Genomic DNA, 21,243 nt, shown 5'->3' on the forward strand with positions numbered 1-21,243 from the left:
TCAATGAGAAGTCTTTGTAAGGCAGGTGCTCTGAGCAATGACTTCCTCTTGTGTTTAGCTCCACTGAAATTTCGAACCGACCTAAAAGTACCAAATGTTGTCCTAACATGAACGAACAATCTGTTCTCATTCTGTTAGGGCGAAATTCGGTAGTTTCGCCAGCATTCTGTCTAAATGAAAGGACGTTCGGTAATACTGAAAGCAGGCATCACGAGATCACAGAGGAAAGGGTGAGTATTGTGGGAAAATTTCTCTTACCCACAGGAAGTAGGTCAAAACTGGTCAAGTGTAGGAAAATTACATAAGACAAAGTAGTCCCTACTCTGTCTTATATTTTAAAGAAAACTAGAGCAGATAGGAAGCAACGGAGAACAGATCCCGAGAGAGGGCGAGAAGAGGAAGTGATTAGGGAAAGGTAAGTTCGGCATGACAGTGCCGCTTAAGTATGAATTGCTGAAAATCTGTAGATTGGATACTTTCTGGTGTTTTTTTTTTTTTTTTTTTCTGATTCCTTTTGAACATATGTTTTTGTACAAATGATGTATAATTGCGTTTAAAACATTGGCAGGGTTATGATTTTTCTCAAAGCTGACCAGTCACTAGGACCAGAGCTCTTTCATAGAATTAACATTGGAACTGTTGCCTTTATTGTTATTATATTTATATAGCACCAACAAATTTCGTAGCGCTTTACAATGGGTGGACTAACAAACATGTAATTGTAACCAGACAAGTTTGACACACAGAAACAGAGTGGTTGAGCTTTAAATTTACTTCCAGATAAAGACTGCTTTTTTGCTGTTAGTTTTGTAACCCTGTAAATGTATTGAAGGCGTTTCTTACTCTTATGCTAGGGGAGGATATCTTCCCATGTGCGGAAAAAAATATCTTATCCTGTTGGTTCTCTGAACTGACCATTTGGCTGGAAAATAAACATTCATTATTACTAAAAGGAGTGTTTTTATATGTGTTGTGAACACCTGTGTATTTGTTTACACACCTGCTTTGACTGTACCCTTGCTTATTTTCATTGCTCTTCCTAAGCCTGTAAGGGCATATCAAGTTTCTCGATGTAGGAAGCAATAACAGAATTTTCTCGAAGAAAAGTATATAGAAAGGTGAAACATCTTTTTGTTAACCTCTTAATCGGTTACTCTAAGAACACATTGTCATGACTACACAGACTGGCATTTTAATGAGATACAAGTCCACCTGTAGACCTATTGCCAATGTCTCTGTTTTATATATTATGTGCAATCACATGATTTGCCTTTGGGCTAATTGCATTGACAAGTAGGTATATTACATGGAATGGGTAACGTGGATAATGGTGCATGGTTAGAAATGCTGTTTATAAACCTCTGCAGTAAGTAGTTAATTGTTTCAGCTCTGAGTTGCAGTGACAATCTTATTACAAACAAACAACTGCTGCCAGAATATAATGCTTTATATTTAGCTACTAGGTGTTGGAATTTTATCTAAGTACTAGTTTTGAGACTGCAATTTATTGACAAATGTGGAGGGAGGTATTTTATCAATTCTTGGCACCTTTAGCATCGTTCAATTTAAAGGTCTGAGAGTTTTCATAGGAAAATAAATAAAATTCCAGTGCTTACTTTCAATTTCTGAGTAGAATTATAATTTTCTTACTTTAGCTCATATTCTTATAATGAACAATAAAACCTCTCTTCAGGACAGATGGATTAAATAATCTTCCTATTTTAAATTTGTATGTTATTCGGTAGTTTTGGTGGGAGCGGGGGTTGCTGTTTCCTTTTTTGGCATAGCAGTGGTAGGTCCCTCATTCTTTATGCCAGACTCTTCATCCAGTGAGTTCTCTTGATTTTCAAGTGGGCAATGGTGTGCATACTCAGTGTCACAGGTAGGGCAGATGGGCATTCACTGGTATTGGTAAACTGAGTAGCTATACATATATTTGCCCGTCACACTCCTAGTCTGTGGTAGACGCCAGTTATTTTCTGTTCATTTCAAAATGACAAATGGTAATAATCGAGGATTGTTAATAACCACTTTTTTCTTCTTTTTATGGTGTTTTTATTTATTTTGTATTTTTATTTCGGAAGCACTTTTATATTTTGCAGAGTGCCTTGCGTTTGGGTATTTTGTTTGTGTTTTTTAGTTTGTTTAATAAAATGTGTATCTTTATTTGTAGCTAAGAGATGGATGAAACAAAGGTCTCTCCATTGAAGCACTTTGTTCAGGCAAAGAAATCCATAACGTCCATCTTTGACCAGTTGGTACAATATGTCAGTGAGGGGGTGTTGTTCGTAGAAGGTAAGATATGCTTTATTTTTTTTATAATGCATGTGAGTACAGCAAGCTCCCAATCAAAAGAAATAATGTGGTTTCAGGTGAAATTTAGTTTATTTAAATGCATATAGAAGGTAATATGCAATCCTGCTGTATAGAATTCTGTCAAATTTGTCTTTGGCTCATAGATGTGCATATCTGATCTTAAATTCTGCAAACACTTTAAAAGTCAGTATAACTATATGTAATGAGCATTCTTATTTTAAATTTAATATTATTATCATTATTACTACAGCAACATTTAAAAACCCAGAGTTAAGATATGTAACAACAAATGAAGATCTTCATAAGATACAGAGTTTTCAGACAAGACTGACGGGCATTGGGGAAGTGCTTTCACGAAGACACATGAAAGTTGCATTCTTTGGCAGGTAAGCTCTTACAATCCCATACAACTCAAAATTCAGAAAGGGGTTAGGTATATAATATGAAAAACAAATAAAGTGTACATTTTTTTTTTCCTTTTCCCTTTCCTTTGTGTTTCGAGTGTAGAGCTGTGTCTCTAATATAGTGTATGCACAACAAACTGTAATTGCTCCCATTGAGAATAAGAGCAGAATATATTTGCACTTATTCCAATAGTACACCTAAAGCAAATAAAGGAGTTTGACAATGAGCTTGTATGGCTAGGATTTCACTAATGTACATGTTTGCATTATAAAACACTGTTATTTCCTATAGAAGATAACTTTGCAATTGTCCAAACAGAGCAGAGACACATGAAAGGGATACTATAGGTGCCAGAAATACAAAGCTATGTTCCTGGCATTATAGCTTCAGCTGCCTCCACCTCGACATGAATAAAGGGTTAAAAACACTTTATTGACTCACCTGATCCCAGCGTTGATGTCCTGTGAGGTGTGGGCGCTAATGTGCATGCACGCATTAGACCTCTCCATAGGAAAGCATTGAATCAATGCTTTCTTAAGGGGAAATAGCTGACGCTGGATGTCCTCATGCAGAGCTTCAGTTACTGGACCAAAAGTCTGTTAGCAGCCAGGAAGCGCCTCCAGTGGCTGTCTACGACTTGGTGCTGCAATGTAATCATTGCAGTCTCTCTTAATATAAATATGCATGGGGGCAAAGTGTGTATGTATGTACTAATGCCACAGTTTTCCTCTACATTTGGGTGGGTGACTTCCCCCCCCCCCATGAGAATTTAACAGATGAGTTTGCTTTGCTTACATCCTGTGGCACGCTGGTCTTTGTGCTTCAGCTCCTCCTCCTTGGCTGAGAACATTAGTCTTTCCTATAGGAAAGCATTGGGAAGCTAGTGTGTATGCAATGCTAAATGCTGCACTGTGCCATTCATATGTCTCTATGAGACCACCCGATTGAAACAGCAGAATGAACGCCACTAGAGGCATTTTAACCCTGCAATGTAAACAATGTCGTTCCTGCAGAATGACAATGTGTTCAGTTGCAAAGTTACGACAGAGGCATGGTACCCGGTGCTTGTAGTGTCCATTTAGGCAATGTTGACTATATGGATTTAAAGCAATTACATTTTACATTAACCCCTTAAGTCCGGAGGACGTACTATTACGCCACGCAGAAACCGGCTGTAAACGCCGGCGGGCGTAATAGTACGTCCTCGCTTTTATTGCCGCCCACGTGGCCGGCGGTATTCTCCCGCTGCAGATCGCGGTCGGGGGGGATGCCTGGCCCCCCGGGCAACCCCCCCTGTGGCCGGTGACCGCGATCTGCAGTCTCTGATCGCAGTGACAGGCTGTCACTGCGACCAGTATTCAGCATGTGTCAGCCGATTTCAAATCGGCTGACACATGCGGCCGGCGGCTTTCCCCTTCTGCAGATCGCGGTCGGGGGACTTACCTGGCCCCCCAGGCAGTCCCCCTGGGGTCAGTGACCGCGATCTGCTAGGTCTGAGATCGCAGTGACAGGCTGTCACTGCGATCTCAGAGCTCTCTGATCGCAGTGACAGCCTGTCACTGCGATCAGTGTTACATGTGTCAGCCTATTGGCTGACACATGTAACTGGCACAGTGATCCCCCTGCAGATTGGAAGGGGGGAGTGCTTGTACCACCCAGGCACTCCCCCCTGTGGTCAATTACCCAATCTGCAGGAGGTGATCACAGTGACAGGCAGTCACTGTGATCACTGATCCTGTGTGTCAGCCAGTGATGTGACATCACTGGCTGACACTGTCTCTGCCCCCTGTCCTGTAAAAAAAATAAAATATTAGTTCAAAAAATAAATAAAAAAAATTACAGTTACAAATAAAATATACTTAGATCATATATATTATATATATATGATCTAAGTATATATATATATATATATATATATATATATACACAAACACACATTTACACATACACGACGTGTATTTAAATATTAATATATATATATATATATATATATATATATATTAATATCAAATTACACGTAGACTGATACTGATTAAATATATATATAATTATTGTTATATATATATTTATATATAATATAAAAAAATATATATGTAAATACGTAAAAAAATAAAATTAAAAAAATATTTAAAAATAAATAATTAAAAAATATATAGATGTGTTATTTCGTTCTAACTGTATTGTGATAATAATATATATATATTTATATCAAAATACACGTAGAACAAAATAATATATATCATAATATATATATCTATATACATAAATATATACGTATATATCACTATATATACCTATATATAAATAAAAATATTAAAAAAAATTATATATATATACGTATATATATACATATATTAATTCTACACATATATTTATGTAATAATTTTACATAATTAGGTATCCTAATTAATTACAATTAGCGGGACCTGCCTGACAACCCATGCCCAAAGTATAGGGAATTTAATTTGCTAGCACTATATTTAACCCTATAACTTTCCAAGACACCATAAAACCTGTACATGGGGGGTACTGTTTTACTCGGGAGACTTTGCTGAACACAAATATTAGTGTTTCAAAACAGTAAAATGTATTACAACGATGATATCGCCAGTAAAAGTGACGTTTTCTGCATTTTTCACGCACAAACAGCACTTACACGGACGATATTATTGCTGCAATACTTTTTACTGTTTTGAAATACAAATATTTGTGTTGAGCGAAGTCTCCCGAGTACAACAGTACCCCACATGTACAGGTTTTATGGTGTTTTCAAAAGTTACAGCGTCAAATATAAGGCTTGTGTTTCAGTTTTTTCACATTAAAATTCGCCAGATTGCTTACGTTGCCTTTGTGACCCTATGGTAGCCCAAGAATGAAAATTACCCCTATGATGGCATACCATTTGCAATAGTAGACAACCCAAGGTATTGCAAATGGGGTTTGTCCAGACTTTTTTAGTAGCCACTTAGTCACAAACACTGGCCAAAATTGGCGTTTTTTGAATTTTTCACACACAAACAAATACTAACGCTAACTTTGGCCAGTGTTTGTGACCAAATGGCTACTAAAAAAGACTGGACATACCCCATTTGCAATACCTTGGGTTGTCTACTATTGCAAATGGTATGCCATTATGGGTGTAAATTTAATTCCTGGGCTACTATACAGTCTCAAAGGCAACGTAACCAATCTGGCGAATTTCAATTTCAAATGTAACACGCTATATTTGACCCTGTAACTTCCCAAAACACCATAAAACCTGTATATAGGGGGTACTGTTTTACACGTGAGACATCGCTGAATACAAATATGTGTATTGCATTGCAGTAAAAGCAAACAGTATTTTGACATCCACAGTTAAAATGTCACATAGAACTAAAAAAAAATAAAAAAATCTTTTTTTCTCCCATTTTTTTATATATTTTTTATATTAAATTATGTTCAATACCTAAATATTTAATGTTAAATGAAAGCCCTGTTTCCCCTGAATAAAATGATATATAATAAGGGGGGATGCATTTCATATGAAAGAGGTGAATTACGGTTGGACAGACATATAGCGCAAATGCCAGGTTTTGTTTACGTTTTGTTCTGTTCACAACTTGTACATTTGGCTGCGGTGTTAAGGGGTTAAGACATTACTGAACATGTTTTTGTTTACGGTATTTTGTTAATGCCATTTTTATTTTTAAATGAAGCACTTCTTGCAACATTTACACCAGATATACTGCTCATGTGATCAACTCCTACTGGGGAAAACCTGAATCCTTGGGCCTGGTGGTAAACTGGTCCACTAAACCGCAGATCAGGAGAGTGGCACAACTAGGAAAGGAGGGCAATGTTTTTATCCTGATTAGGATTGGTGGCAAATTTCACGTTGATGGGTTCTGATGAACCTGGAGTTTTGTGGCCATTGAAACTTGCTATAGCCTCTTCTGCTTCAGATCGCTTATCAAACTGTATAAAAGCAACTCCTCGTGATAAACCTGTGGCCTGATCAACAAGGACACGTAAATTGATAATACGTCCAAATCCTGAAAACATACCTTCCACATCCTTTTGTGTCATTTTCCTTGGAAGTCCGCTGATCTACAAGTTTGCATCCTTTGTTTTCTGAACTTGGACGAGCAATTGATACCTTTATAGTTTTTGATTACAGTCTCAGTCCATTTAGTGTGTTTATTGCTCTTTCAGCATCTTTTACATTTAGATAATTTACAAAACCATATCCTAAACTGTGTCCTATCTGCTTACGTGCAACTTTATCACGAATAAGTTTTGCAGATTTAACCTCCCCAATACTACTGAAGAGGCTGCGTAACTCATCCTGTGTCATGTTTTGAGGAAAATAATTCACAATCAAATTGGTTCTGCCAATGACATCCCTGCACACATCTTCCATGTGATCTTCATAACCGGTGGACATGTTTTATTATTTTAATATCCTGGGAGCTTCCTGCTTTGGTCCGAAGGATGAGCGGCTTTATATGTGGCCCGGTTTGGACGTTCCCAGCACAGAGCTTTGTTTGTGTTTTTCATATGCTTTACTGTTGCTCTTCAATAAATGTGGTCATATTTTTCTCTTTCAGAACAAGCAGTGGGAAGAGCACAGTAATTAACTCAATGCTTTGGGACAAAGTACTACCAAGTGGAATTGGTCACACAACAAACTGCTTCCTCAGTGTGGAGGGCACTGATGGAGACAAAGCATATCTGATGACTGAAGGCTCCGAGGAACAGAGGAGTGTCAAGGTATATGTCTAGACCAGTGCGCACTGACGTTTTGTAAATACAAAGCTCAGCCTATTTGTTACATCCATCCCTAGACCAATTTAAATTTATTATCTTTTAACCCCTTAAGGACCAACCTTATGGAATAAAAGGGAATCATGACATGTCACACATGTCATGTGTCCTTAAGGGGTTAATTAAATTGCATGTCTGGGTCATTGTACATGCTAGTTTAGGTCAAAGGACACTCATCATCAAACTGTATTGTACCACTTTAAAGAGGGTGAAATTATGGCATGCACGTTTTCTGTAATGCAGTTGATGAATAGTGTGCAACTTATCTATTTGGTTCTTTGACATAAAACGTGTGTTACTTTTTTGTAATTCTTGCAATCCACTGGAAAAGAGAGATGTGACTGTGAGGGCTGCATCCACTCACATCCAAAATGATATTATATTTATGTTGAATTAACTGAGAACATTACAGATGTTGGTACAGGCCACGGCATTCCCACCTCCAGATTCATTAAGGACAAGTGTGTGTGTGTGTGTGTGTGTGTGTGTGTATATATATAATCTATATCTCCTATATCATGCACATTTTAGACTGCTATATCACATTCCTGTTTGTGTGTCCTAATTGCTAAAACCTTGTGAATCTGCTGTTGGTATCAGAACTCTTTGGATCATGATTTGGATAGTTGTTTTTCAATAAAGACCGATCTTCTCTAAGACAAATTGCAATAAACCGCAACTTGTCACAAATGTAAAAGATGATCCTTGTTCAGTTCAGGATAAGGTGTAACTACAGCTTCCATTTTGGCATCCATAAATAAGTTGGTATGTTGGCTTACCTAAAGTTAATTTAAAAATATTAAAAAATAATAATTTAAGCATTTTTTCATTATTTTTTTTCAGACTGTTAATCAGCTAGCTCATGCCTTGCATATGGACAAGGATTTGGAAGCTGGCTGCCTCGTACATGTCTTCTGGCCAAAGGCAAAGTGCGCTCTCCTCCGAGATGACCTGGTTCTTGTGGACAGGTATATAACCTGCCTGATAAGGGTTTGCTGTCTTAATGTCTGTATATAATTTAACCCATTTTATGCTGATAGTTTGTACGTGGCCCTAGCTCAGAGTATGCCCTATATTGCTGAGAAATGTGTGCAGTGCATTCTCTGGTGCTGCAATGTTTATTCACCTGTGTAATGGGATAATATCTTGTGGTAACAGACTGTACTCCTACCTTTTCAATATGACAGTAACAAAACATACTGTTACTTGCAATGGGCAGCCATTGGAAGGCTGAAATTATTAGATGATCCCCAGCGCCTCAGCTAATCCTTCCTTATCAGTATGGCAAATGCGAGGAGCAGGTAGTGTGGACTGGCACCTGGGGGAACAACTTATGGGTTAAACTTTTTCAAAACGGTTTAATACCGTAAGGCAAGAGTGTTTCCAAGGACTTCAGCCTATATTACAACTTTACTAAGAAAAGGTTATTTTGGGGACTCAGTTTCCCTTTGAATCTGCAAAATGAATTGATTTATTCTTGGTATTGTAGTAAGTCTTTATAGTCAGAAGAGGAAAATCCCAATCATTTCCTTATAGCAGTGTTTCCCAATTGGTGTTCCGTGGACACAAATGGGGATTCTGCCAAAATATCTGAAAACAAAATGGCTGCGGTTTGCGAGGGAGCAGTGGGAAATGATCTCCCTGCTCAGCTCCCTCACGCGCACAGCAGTGATGCCTGAGCCGGAATATGATGTCACTCCGGGAACACTAAGAGGCGCACAAGGGAGCTGAGCAGGGAGATCACTTCTCCCTTGCTGCCAGCCGCTCTGCTACCCCACTGGACCCAAGGGACAGCACGCTCAGCCCAGCAGCCCCACTGGACCACAGGGACATAGACTCCATGCCAGCACTCCCAAAGGTAGGGAGGCTGGGTGGACTAAAATAATAATAAAAAAATAATAATAAATTGTATGTGTTTTGTGTGTCAAAGAGTGTATGTGTGTTTGTCTATGAGAGTGTATGTGTGTCTGAGTGTGTCACTGTGTGTATCTATGTGTCAAGGTTTGTGTATGTGTCACTGTGTATCTGAGTGTGTGTGTGTAACTGTGTGTCAGATACATATATACACACACAGATACACACTGACCCAGAGATACAGACACACACACAGCACATACACAAACAGATGCACACTGTGTGTCAAGGTGTGTGTATCTGTGTGTCAGATTCATACACACTGGCACATACAAACACAGATACACACACACACACACACACACACACACACACACTGTGTGTGTGTGTGTGTTGCTACACTATGTCAAAGGGTTCTACAGGAAAATTAATTGATTGGGAACCCCTGCCTTATAGGTTGCAGAGTCTTAGAAGTATTTTTGGGGTTTATTGATAGATTAGGGAAATTCCGCCTGCATATTTGATTCTCGTAAAGTATATCCTGAAATAAGCAAAACTCAGTGGTGTAAAATAATATTATTGTATAAGCCACTTGTTTCCATGAAATTATATTTTATTTTATGCAGTCCTGGAACAGACGTTACTACAGAGCTGGATAGCTGGATTGATAAATTCTGTCTGGATGCTGATGTTTTTGTACTCGTAGCAAATTCAGAGTCTACACTGATGAACACGGTGAGCATCTTGTATGTAAAATTTTATTTAGTTTGGTTTCGATTATACTTTTTTCATCAGTGCCATTGTGTGTCTGTGTATATATAGTAACATAGCAATGTAAGTTTAAAGTATAGAAAAAAAATCAGGCCTTTTAAATTCAATCTTCCACACTTCTGTTTCTGTGGCCTACCCGAAAAGATGCGAAAAACACAATTTGAAGTGATTTCCAACCGTACCACAAAAAGGTAGGGGGAATTTATTGACTCTAAACCGTGATCAGATATCTTCTTTGATCTACAGGCTGTTACTACCTATACAACTGTTACTACCTTCTAGTGAACCTAAGAATGCGGACTCTGGCGTCCCTTTGAGCTGACGGTTTTTTTTTGTTTTTTTTTTAACTTCTTCACACTTTTGTTATATTTATACTCCTCTGCTCAGGATTCCACTTTAACTCGCCATGTACTTAGTTTATCATTGATACTAACTTTAGGAACTGCTACAATATTTAGTTTTATTAGTTTTGAATATTTGTATCAAATATTGGTTACCAACAGAGGGAAACGTGTGTCTGCTGTTAAATAAGTAGGGATTAGCAAATTATTTTTGTTAACTTTATATTAGAGCAGCGTCCATCCGACACACGCACCCTTCTTGTGATGCTATATAACTATTGACAGTCTACGGACTGCTGGCCCACACAATACAACTCTCTGCTGTATGTATACATTAGCGGATATACCTACAGTAAGCGAGTAACCTATACCCTTGGGACTACTGTTTGCGACTACTAGTTTATATCATAGAACTGTGTACTCTTATATTCACACCCGAGCATATTTGCTTTCAGTGAACTTCCAGCCCACTTGGTGTATTATATTTTCATGTCTCATACGACAAGTTATTTTACAATGTGCTGTCTTCAGTTCCATTTCTTTATTTCTTTTTTTTTGTTGTAGTTAACTGTTTTTTTGTTTTGCATTGATATTTTAGAGTACTCTATCATGGTATGTCAACATCCAGTTTTGAGTGGTATTTTATCAAATTCTATTAAGTTATATACTCCAGGTGTTTCACAACATTTATTGTTTTCATAACGTTCTAGGGCTAAAACCCCTTATAGGGCAGAGATTCACCTCCCCTTAACTAATATTCACAGTGGTAGACAATATCTGCTCCACTTATTATACCTATACTGCTTATTATATCCTGAAGTATTCTGTTTTAAAAATAAATTAATTCTGAACTTGTCTGAGGAATGGTGAGAAGCCATCCTTATATTGCCTGGTATTGGCTAGTTTTAGAATTCACCTGTCATTAAATATTTTCATTATGGCACCAATGAGAGTTTAGCCTCTCTCACCATTAAATAATTCACATACATCCCAGGCAGTTTGGGCCTTTAGTCAATGCATATTTGATAATAGGGGCATGCACTGAAGGGAGTATAGGCATCATGGAATTATAGCACTGTGTGAAATATTGAGGACAACACTTTTTTGTATCAAACCTATTTTTTGGTTCAGACTTTACACTCACAAGACTGATATTGAAAGTGGAGCTGTCACTAACCAGGATTTCAATATTCTATTTACTTGTCCCCCTATATTTGCCAAAGTATGTTTTTCTACTTTTCTGTCAGAACAAATGATGGAAATATTCAAAATCAGTTGCATTGGTGTAAATATGGCATATATTAAAATAAAAAAAACTTGAGTGTTAGGGTGTAAAAAGGGAAAAGTGTGTGTCTGTCTGTCTGCCACGCGTAGAAGTCTCATCCACTTGGAGCTCCGGGTGTATGGGCAATGTTCGTCATATATTTAGCACTGGGTGTCTTAACTAACCTCTCCCAGGTGCTCTTGTGGGAGCAGAATTAGAGTATCGTGGAATCTCCCGACACAACCATATTGGCTGGCCTCGCAAATCCTCCCTCCCCCGCAAGCCCTCAACCCCCCGGACCTGTTGGGGTCATCCCGGTCACCACTAGACAGAACAAGTCTGCTTTATCCTGGTAGACCGATGGCAACACTACTCCATGAGCCAAAATTTGGACTTCACAAAATGACCGACTCATGTAAGCAGCATGGTTGGAATCTGGAGCCCCAGCTACCCTAATCTCACAGATGCTGGCATGATTTGATGTTACATGCCAGCTTTTTTGTGCTAAACTTGACCATCGCTCCAACCTACTGCAGCCAATCCAAGTTACTGAGAACGACCTGGGGAGCACAGAGCTGGAAGACAACGGAGGCCTTACCTGAATGTCCCTAAGTCTGATCTCTCCACCAAGCTGCACCAAGGCAAAGACTCTGTTGGACCATCCCTCCACATGGGAGAAGTCGTCCTAACAGACCGACCGCAAGATCCGAACATGAGGACACCAACAGACAGGTCTGTGGTGCTGGGAACCCTTGGGCTCAAGAAACTGCCAAGTCCGATCTGGAACACGCATGGTTCACGAGGAGCATTTTGCTGATGCAGCAACAGGTATTCAGAGGACACAACAATATCTCAGAGAGTGAATGTGCAAATAAAATCAAATACAAAAGCTTAACTTATAAGTACACAGCTTCCTAAGGTTATCTCCCAGATGATAACCATACAGCATAGATATATAAAAGGTAGGTAGTTTAGGGATTCTGCTACTGTACCTAGAATAAAGGATAAAACCGTGCAATATTGTCTGAAAATAATCAACAATCTGGTGTTATGTTGCACTCGCAAATTTCAGATTGTCAGAGGGTTTTATTGGTGCCACCCTCGATGTAATTAAGGGGTTTCCTCCTTTAGTGATATCCGTCGGACACCTGGGCCGGTATGGTGGTTCAGAAATCTCCAGCCAAAAGGATAATCCAAAATGGGTATTTATTCACATATGAAGTAAAAAAAAATAGTAACACATAAACAACAATTATATAAAAAGGTACACAGGTCCTACGTGTTTCGTTCTTACAAAGAAGTTCCTCAGGGACCAAACTGCATTAAACAGTGATAATAAACAAAACCCAAAAGGCAATCTAAAACACCATTCCCTCAGTCCTTTAAATAGGGCTATTCCCTCAAAGTTCATTGGTGGAATAATTGGTGTCTTCCCTCACTTGGCTCCCCATTCGTTGATGGATCTTCTCTACATGTGTTCGTCTTTAACGCCGGTGAAAAGATTCTTTCGTAGTATACCGTAATTACTTCCATGTTCTGTGACGTATTTCAATTGCGTTCCATTTTCCACTGATCCATCATGGCCTTGCGTTTCACGATGAGGGAAGATGTACAAAACGTCCTAGTCTCCCCGTAGTGGTCGCCGGAGGGAACTACCCCAAAACCTTCTAAACGAGAGGACTGTTAAACACACGTTTTGTATAGCAAAAAAACATCTGTTTATCCTTGGTTTCAATTAACAATAATTAAAATAAAATAAAATGAAAAAAATGACATCCATCCATAGCACCACAATGTGTTTAAACACCAGATCTTTGTGCATAGAGTTTATGCACGAAGATCTGGAGTTTAATCAATGTAATTGTATATCAAATGTGTATAAATATGTTTCCTCTCATAACTTTTTATACAAAATTAATGGTGCTTTGCAGACATCTTTTGGTATAGCCTACGTATTGACTGCCGCAAGAACACTAGTAGATATATCACATAGTCCGAGCGACAGTCAATTTGTGTTTTAATGGAGAAAGATTGACCAGTTACAAAATTAACAGATGTGGTCTTGTAACACGCCTTACATTGATTGCATCCCCTAAAACTTAATTGTATGGCATAACTTGGTGGTGTCATATTTTTATGATTTTTTTTTATTTTTCGTATATACAATAGTTTGGGGGTAGATGACTTCCTAAAATGGGATCTTCCAAGAGTATTGGCCAATATTTACATAAACATTTCTTAATCTTATGATGATCCATATTATATTGAGTGAAGAAAGCTTGTGTGAAACCTGTCCTACCTTTCTTTGTGCTTGGCTTATCCATCAGTAGTTCACTTCTATTTTTTTCTTAGAAATCACAGGTGGATTTGCAGCCTCTGAGATATTGTTGTGTTCCCAGTGCATTACACATACCTATATTGTGCTTAATTTAACAACATGGCAGACAGCAGTAGTTACCTGCAAATAATACAGAAAGCTAGATTACAAAAGTTCTCATGTAAGTAGATGTAAAAGTGTAGGCAGCACTTTGATAAATCTACCCCAATGTTTCTGTTGTCCTCATTTCCAGTGCTTTCCCTGACTGTGCATCGGCTGGACTGTCTTGTCTGACATGTTACTATAGATGGTTAAATGCTGCAAATATTATAGCTCATACCTTTTTAAGTTCCTCTGGTGTGACAGAATAGTTAGAGAAAATGATATTTATTTAACATTGCTAACATTTCCTAATTTTCTTATTTTCTTCCCTTTTCAATTAGGAGAAACATTTTTTTCACAAAGTCAGTGAACGATTGTCTAAACCAAACATTTTTATCCTGAATAATCGATGGGACGCATCTGCATCTGAACCAGAATATATGGAAGATGTAAGTCTGGATTTACAGTGAAATTCTCTAATTTCTTTAATTTTAAGTTTTAAAACATTTAATGAGCCCTTGGATTGAACATGTCAAATTTAAGTGACACTATATAAGTGTGAGGTATTACATCTTGTATTTATAAGATCTAGTAATTACGTTTTTTTTCCCCTTCTATTAATTGTATTAAAAAAGAATGAGATAACTAACCTGCATAACCCACATTTATAGATAAAAAAAATCAAAACAAAGAAACTGACTGAAGGAGGGCGCTTATATACACCAACAGTGCTGCTAAGTGGTCTGGCTTTTTTTGCATCTAAACTTTTACTCTTCTGCTTACTCTACAGCCATTTGAAATAGTTTTTTTTGCACCACTCATGAACTTGTGATCACTCCTAAGTATCCACTCGCACCAATTTAGCTTATTGTAGTGCTTATGGTCCACATAAGTCTTTGGTCTAGTCCCCTCTATTCTTGAGCATTTTGACATAAACAGTGTGTCAACCAGTTCTCTAAGCCTGTCCCATCTCTAAAGGCTATTTTATTTGTGTGGCCAGGTCCGTAAACAACACACAGAGCGATGTCAGTCATTTCTTGTGGATGAGCTGAAAGTTGTAGATTTGTCAGAGGCACAAAACCGCATCTTTTTTATTTCTGCCAAAGAAGTTCTAACTGCCAGGATGAACAAAGCACAAGGAAAGCCAGAGACGGGTGGGTACAGAGAATGCTCATGGTTCAATGTTGGTCCCAAAAATGGTGGTAAAATTATCCAATAATATATATTATATAATGTATTTATTGTGCATTTATTTTATAGCTGGGATTTTTGCTGAAGGATTTGACACCAGGTTCTTGGAATTTCAGAAATTTGAAAAGCTGTTTGAGGTACCAGACATCTTGATATTATAGTTGCACATTGTTATTTTTATGTTGCATTTTAAATTGTAATTTATAAATGCAATAATTTTCAGTTTTTCTCTTATTTTACCTTTTATGTTTAATAACTGATATTCTCGGAGTTCAGTACAGTGTAAATGCCAAGAGGTATGTTCACCAAATTGTGACCTGTGGTGAGCTGGCAAATGACTTGCAACTATTTGCCACAATAGGTTAGAAAGAAATACAGCTCAGTTGATCTGGAAGATTTTTCCTCACTGCCACATTTTGCTGATCTCAGAACATTTGCTTAGTGAGTATTCCCCATAGCAAAATATTCGAGCTAAACTTTTATTAGAAAAATCCTTATGCAGACACACTGCAATTGTAAGTGACCATGACTGTCTTCAAAGAATTCTGCTACATGCCTGTAGATTATTGAACCCTTAATTAATGTAAAAAAATAATCAGTTAAATTTCCATTGCACACAGACAGTGTTTGTTAAATGCCGCCTTTACTAAACTCCAGTATAAGCCTTGTCTTCAATGGCATTTTAAATCTTCGATCAGCAAAGTGACCAAATGCTGCTGCATTGGAGCCTGTACATTGGGTTATTCACAAAACTCCATATTGTTGGGAATTAATTATTAAACCAAATGTGAGGAGTGATGATCATTTGGTGGTAGTAATTAAGCAATCCCGTTTTATCTGGAGATATGTCTATCTTCACCAATACTACTAATTTACTGTCCCATCTTTGTAATAAAAAAGCAGCTTGCCTTGCACTTAATATTGTGGTCACGTAACAATACAAATAGGAAATAATTTGGGGAAGGGGGCTTTTGAATATTCCAGTGCATAGAGCATGCTATCTCTTTATTGAAAGTTTTCCAAAATTACTGATTTTACTTTTGTCCTCATATCATTCCTCATGAGACAACAACAGTTCATTGTTTGAACACAATTTAGTGATATGTAAAATGTAGACTGGCTTTGGTCTTGAGTAGTGATGTCGCGAACATGAAATTTTCCGTTCGCGAATGTTCGCGAACGGGCGAACCGCCGTAGACTTCAATAGGCAGGCGAATTTTAAAACCCACAGGGACTCTTTCTGGCCACAATAGTGATGGAAAAGTTGTTTCAAGGGGACTAACACCTGGACTGTGGCATGCTGGAGGGGGATCCATGGCAAAACTCCCATGGAAAATTACATAGTTGATGCAGAGTCTGGTTTTAATCCATAAAGGGCATAAATCACCTAACATTCCTAAATTGTTTGGAATAACGTGCTTTAAAACATCAGGTATGATGTTGTATCGATCAGGTAGTGTAAGGGTTACGCCCACTTCATAGTGACAGACCAAACTCCCCGTTTAACGCACTGCAAACAACCGCAAACAGTCCGTTTGCACAACTGCAAACTCCCCATTTGCACAAAGTTGGATACCATGCTAGCCATGTCCCGTTCCTTGTCCTCACTGATGTCATTGAAGGTCTCTTCCTCCACCCAGCAACGTACAACACCAAGGGTCCCCGAAAGGTGACCACAAGCCCCCTGTATTTTTTTTTTTTTTTAAATGTACACTACTGTTACACCAGATATGAGTTGCACTGGTGTGACACTGTGCCCTGGCAGGCCCTGAAACGCACACGTGTAAGGAAACTGCTATTATTTCAGTCAAAAAAGTTTTTGTTTTTTTTTAAATGCAAGCTATTGTGACACCAGATATGAGTGGTGGCACTGGGACCACCTTAAAAATATTGGATATCGCTAAAAATCATGATCACTGTAACGGACCGTTTCAGCAGACAAGGGGTTAAAATCCGTTTAGGCGATATTCCCCTTTCAGATATAAAGGCAGCTTCAGTAAAACACCAAACTCCCGAATTGAATACAAGTGAATGCACCAAACTCCCGAACTGCATACAAGGGAATAAGGTAGCAAACTCCCGAACCGGAACCTCACGAATAGCTGCTAGCAGACGAACAGGAAAAGCTCCCAAGCGGCTTACACTCCTGGCAATCAGTCTCTATCAGCATACAGTGAATCCCACCCCCAAAGACGAGACAAGGCTCCGTGTTGGGGTCAAGCAGTGGTCTGGTTTATTATGGGCTATCCGCCCAGTATTTATGCAGGTCTCCCACTTGGTGGACACTCCCCTAGGGGACCAAATGGGAGACTGTAACAAAAGACAGACAGGTATCAATTTAGGACATACAGTCACCATACTTTCCCACAATGCATCCTGGCTTTCTCTCCTCTAATTGATAAGTAATTCAATTATCTCCCAGGACAAAGGCAAATCGCCATTATGCACATGGTGAGCACAAAAACATAAAATATTGCACCCCCAGAGCCCGTGCACCTTATGGACGCGCCGGCCCTGGGTCCAACGATAAATGACTATGGGTGATAATGTATAATAAACACAGGTTACTGGCTATGGGGGGATAATGTATAATAAACACAGGTTACTGGCTATGGGGGGATAATGTATAATAAACACAGGTTACTGGCTATGGGGGGATAATGTATAATAAACACAGGTTACTGGCTATGGGGGGATAATGTATAATAAACACAGGTTACTGGCTATGGGAGGGATAATGTATAATAAACACAGGTTACTGGCTATAGGGGAGATAATGTATAATAAGCACAGGTTACTGGCTATAGGGGAGATAATGTATAATAAGCACAGGTTACTGGCTATAGGGGAGATAATGTATAATAAGCACAGGTTACTGGCTATAGGGGAGATAATGTATAATAAGCACAGGTTACTGGCTATAGGGGAGATAATGTATAATAAGCACAGGTTACTGGCTATAGGGGAGATAATGTATAATAAGCACAGGTTACTGGCTATAGGGGAGATAATGTATAATAAGCACAGGTTACTGGCTATAGGGGAGATAATGTATAATAAGCACAGGTTACTGGCTATAGGGGAGATAATGTATAATAAGCACAGGTTACTGGCTATAGGGGAGATAATGTATAATAAGCACAGGTTACTGGCTATAGGGGAGATAATGTATAATAAGCACAGGTTACTGGCTATAGGGGAGATAATGTATAATAAACACAGGTTACTGGCTATGGGAGGATAATGTATAATAAACACAGGTTACTGGCTATGGGAGGATAATGTATAATAAACACAGGTTACTGGCTATGGGGGGATAATGTATAATAAGCACAGGTTACTGGCTATAGGGGAGATAATGTATAATAAGCACAGGTTACTGGCTATAGGGGAGATAATGTATAATAAGCACAGGTTACTGGCTATAGGGGAGATAATGTATAATAAGCACAGGTTACTGGCTATAGGGGAGATAATGTATAATAAGCACAGGTTACTGGCTATAGGGGAGATAATGTATAATAAGCACAGGTTACTGGCTATAGGGGAGATAATGTATAATAAGCACAGGTTACTGGCTATAGGGGAGATAATGTATAATAAGCACAGGTTACTGGCTATGGGAGGATAATGTATAATAAACACAGGTTACTGGCTATGGGAGGATAATGTATAATAAACACACAAAAAATACAAAAAAAAATAATTGAATGCAGCTTCAGAATTAATCTGAATTCTATGCTGTCTAGAAGGTGGGAGGGTCTGGGAGGGAGGGTCTGCTGATGATTGGCTGGAATGTGTCTGCTGACTGAGGTACAGGGTCAAAGTTTACTCAATGATGACGAATAAGGGGCGGACCGAACATCGCATATGTTCGCCGTACGTGGCGAACGCGAACACGCTATGTTCGCCGGGAACTATTCGCCCCCGAACCGTTCGGGACATCACTAGTCTTGAGGACTGCCATGAGTCAATGTGCATGTAGGAAGTTTCTCAAGTATGTGCCACTAACATAGCTGTGTTCTTGATTAACATGTGTTTCTCCTTTGTGTTTCCTACTGCTTTAGTTACTAATCTGCTTTCTGCTTCAGTCCTTTTCCTTCCTAATCAAACTCTAATAGTGTGTGGTTTTCGTTTCGGACTCTTGCTAGTCATTGCTGACCTCTAGATTCATTTCTTTGGGGAACAATAACTTTTTTTTTTTTTTTTTTTTTTTTTTTTTTCCTCCTCCCATTCTGTTGAACTGACAAAATCTGACTGTATTTTCATAACATTCTAATTCCTAACTTGAACTATCTGAAAACCTAATTATTTCTTTTATTTTCATTTTATGTTTGTCCCCCTCATTATTAATGTTGTGTGCGCTGGAAGCCTGTGTGGATTTTTGTATTTATTTGTAAATATTATTTACTACCAATATTGGGTGTAGTCAATTCTGGAATCAGAATGGCAATGTGTAATGCTGTTAGAACAGCAGCAGTTTGTAAAAATCAGAGGGTTGGTCAGGCAGCCAGAATGCGAAGTCCCAGCAGCCTGTTGCCACTTTTGTTCAAGTGTCTCATAAACACAACTTGGATTAAGCTCTCTCCTCCCAAGAGAAGTGGTCTGTGTGTAACCTAGTAGCAGTCAGATTATGGCTGCTATCAATTTAAAGAGTAGTAATAGTCATCCTATATGTTGAGTGGAACTGCTCCTGGGGATAAATTATTATGGACATGAATAGGGGTCTTAGAAGGGGATCCTCTTTTAGCTGCAAGCAAACCTGTACAACTATACTTCTGAAGTGAACTTTAAAGGATCACTATTGGGTCAGGAACACGAACATGTGTTCTTGACCCTATAGGGTTAAAACCATCACCATCTGCCCCCCGACCCTCAATATAGTAAAATCTTACTTGAATTCAAATCTGCAGCTGCATAGTTTGTCACTGTTTCCTTTTGACCTGCTTCTGACCTCTGACATCATCAGAAGTGGTGGCCTGATCCAATCACAATGCTTCCCCATAGGATTGGCTGAGACTGACAAGGAGGCAGATCAGGGGGAAGAACCAGCACAAGCCAAACACAGCCCTGGCCAACCAGCATCTCCTCATAGAGATGAATGGAATCAATGAATCTCTATGAGGAAAGTTCAGTCTCTGCATGCAGAGGGAGGAGATACTGAATGTTTGGATGCATTTTAGGCATCCATGACCCAGGAAGGATCTCTAACAGCCATCTGAGGACTGGCCAGTGAAGTTATCACTAGGCTGTAATGTAAACACTGCATTTTCTCTGAAAAGACAGTGTTTACAGCAAAAAGCCTGAAGGGAATGATTCTACTCACCAGAAAAAAATTCAATAAGCTGTAGTTGTTCTGGTGACTATAATGTCCTTTTAACGGTATGAATTTTAATTTAATTTAGACAGCTAAATAATGTTCTAAAATATAGGTGGTCATTTTTAACTCCTTAACAATGAAGGCATTTTTCCAAGTTCTGAACCAGAACAAAACCTATAATTTGTGTTTTGTTTCACCTTAATTTAAGGGTTTCTTTCTATGTGCCTTCATACACATTCTGTATTGATTTTTATTGGACCGAAATGGCTTTCTTTTAATATACTGCATGTATATCTAACCAACATGTAAATATATATATCTAACCAAGTGTAAATAACGTGTTAAATATGGAATTAAAATTGGGGGGTAAGGGGGAGGGGAAGCATTATTCACATAGTGCTACAGAATATTTTTTCACTAACAATATATCTACCCGAACTTTAGTGAATACTGAATGAAGCAAGCTTTCCCAGCCGATTGCCAGCTTCCCAGCACCGATCAGTGTAACGTATAGTACCGATTGCAATCAGCTTGGGGATATGTAGGGAGATGCTGT

General features: G+C 38.6%; 1 protein-coding gene and 1 pseudogene across 1 annotated transcript in view; one reads left to right on the forward strand and one right to left on the reverse strand.

The window, feature by feature from the left end:
• MFN1 (mitofusin 1) overlaps positions 1-21,243 on the forward strand; it is a 32,317-nt gene that overhangs the window by 884 nt on the left and 10,190 nt on the right. Inside the window, exons 2-9 of the mRNA XM_063442694.1 lie at positions 2,174-2,295; positions 2,567-2,702; positions 7,311-7,473; positions 8,371-8,495; positions 10,008-10,116; positions 14,518-14,625; positions 15,177-15,330; positions 15,437-15,504. Of these exons, the coding sequence (XP_063298764.1) occupies positions 2,181-2,295; positions 2,567-2,702; positions 7,311-7,473; positions 8,371-8,495; positions 10,008-10,116; positions 14,518-14,625; positions 15,177-15,330; positions 15,437-15,504 (978 nt within the window). The 5' untranslated portion in view covers positions 2,174-2,180. The remainder of the gene's footprint in view (positions 1-2,173; positions 2,296-2,566; positions 2,703-7,310; positions 7,474-8,370; positions 8,496-10,007; positions 10,117-14,517; positions 14,626-15,176; positions 15,331-15,436; positions 15,505-21,243) is intronic.
• Positions 6,379-7,147, reverse strand: LOC134585336 (ELAV-like protein 1; annotated as a pseudogene).

Source organism: Pelobates fuscus, chromosome 2 (assembly GCF_036172605.1).
Source record: "Pelobates fuscus isolate aPelFus1 chromosome 2, aPelFus1.pri, whole genome shotgun sequence".
NCBI lineage: Eukaryota > Metazoa > Chordata > Amphibia > Anura > Pelobatidae > Pelobates > Pelobates fuscus.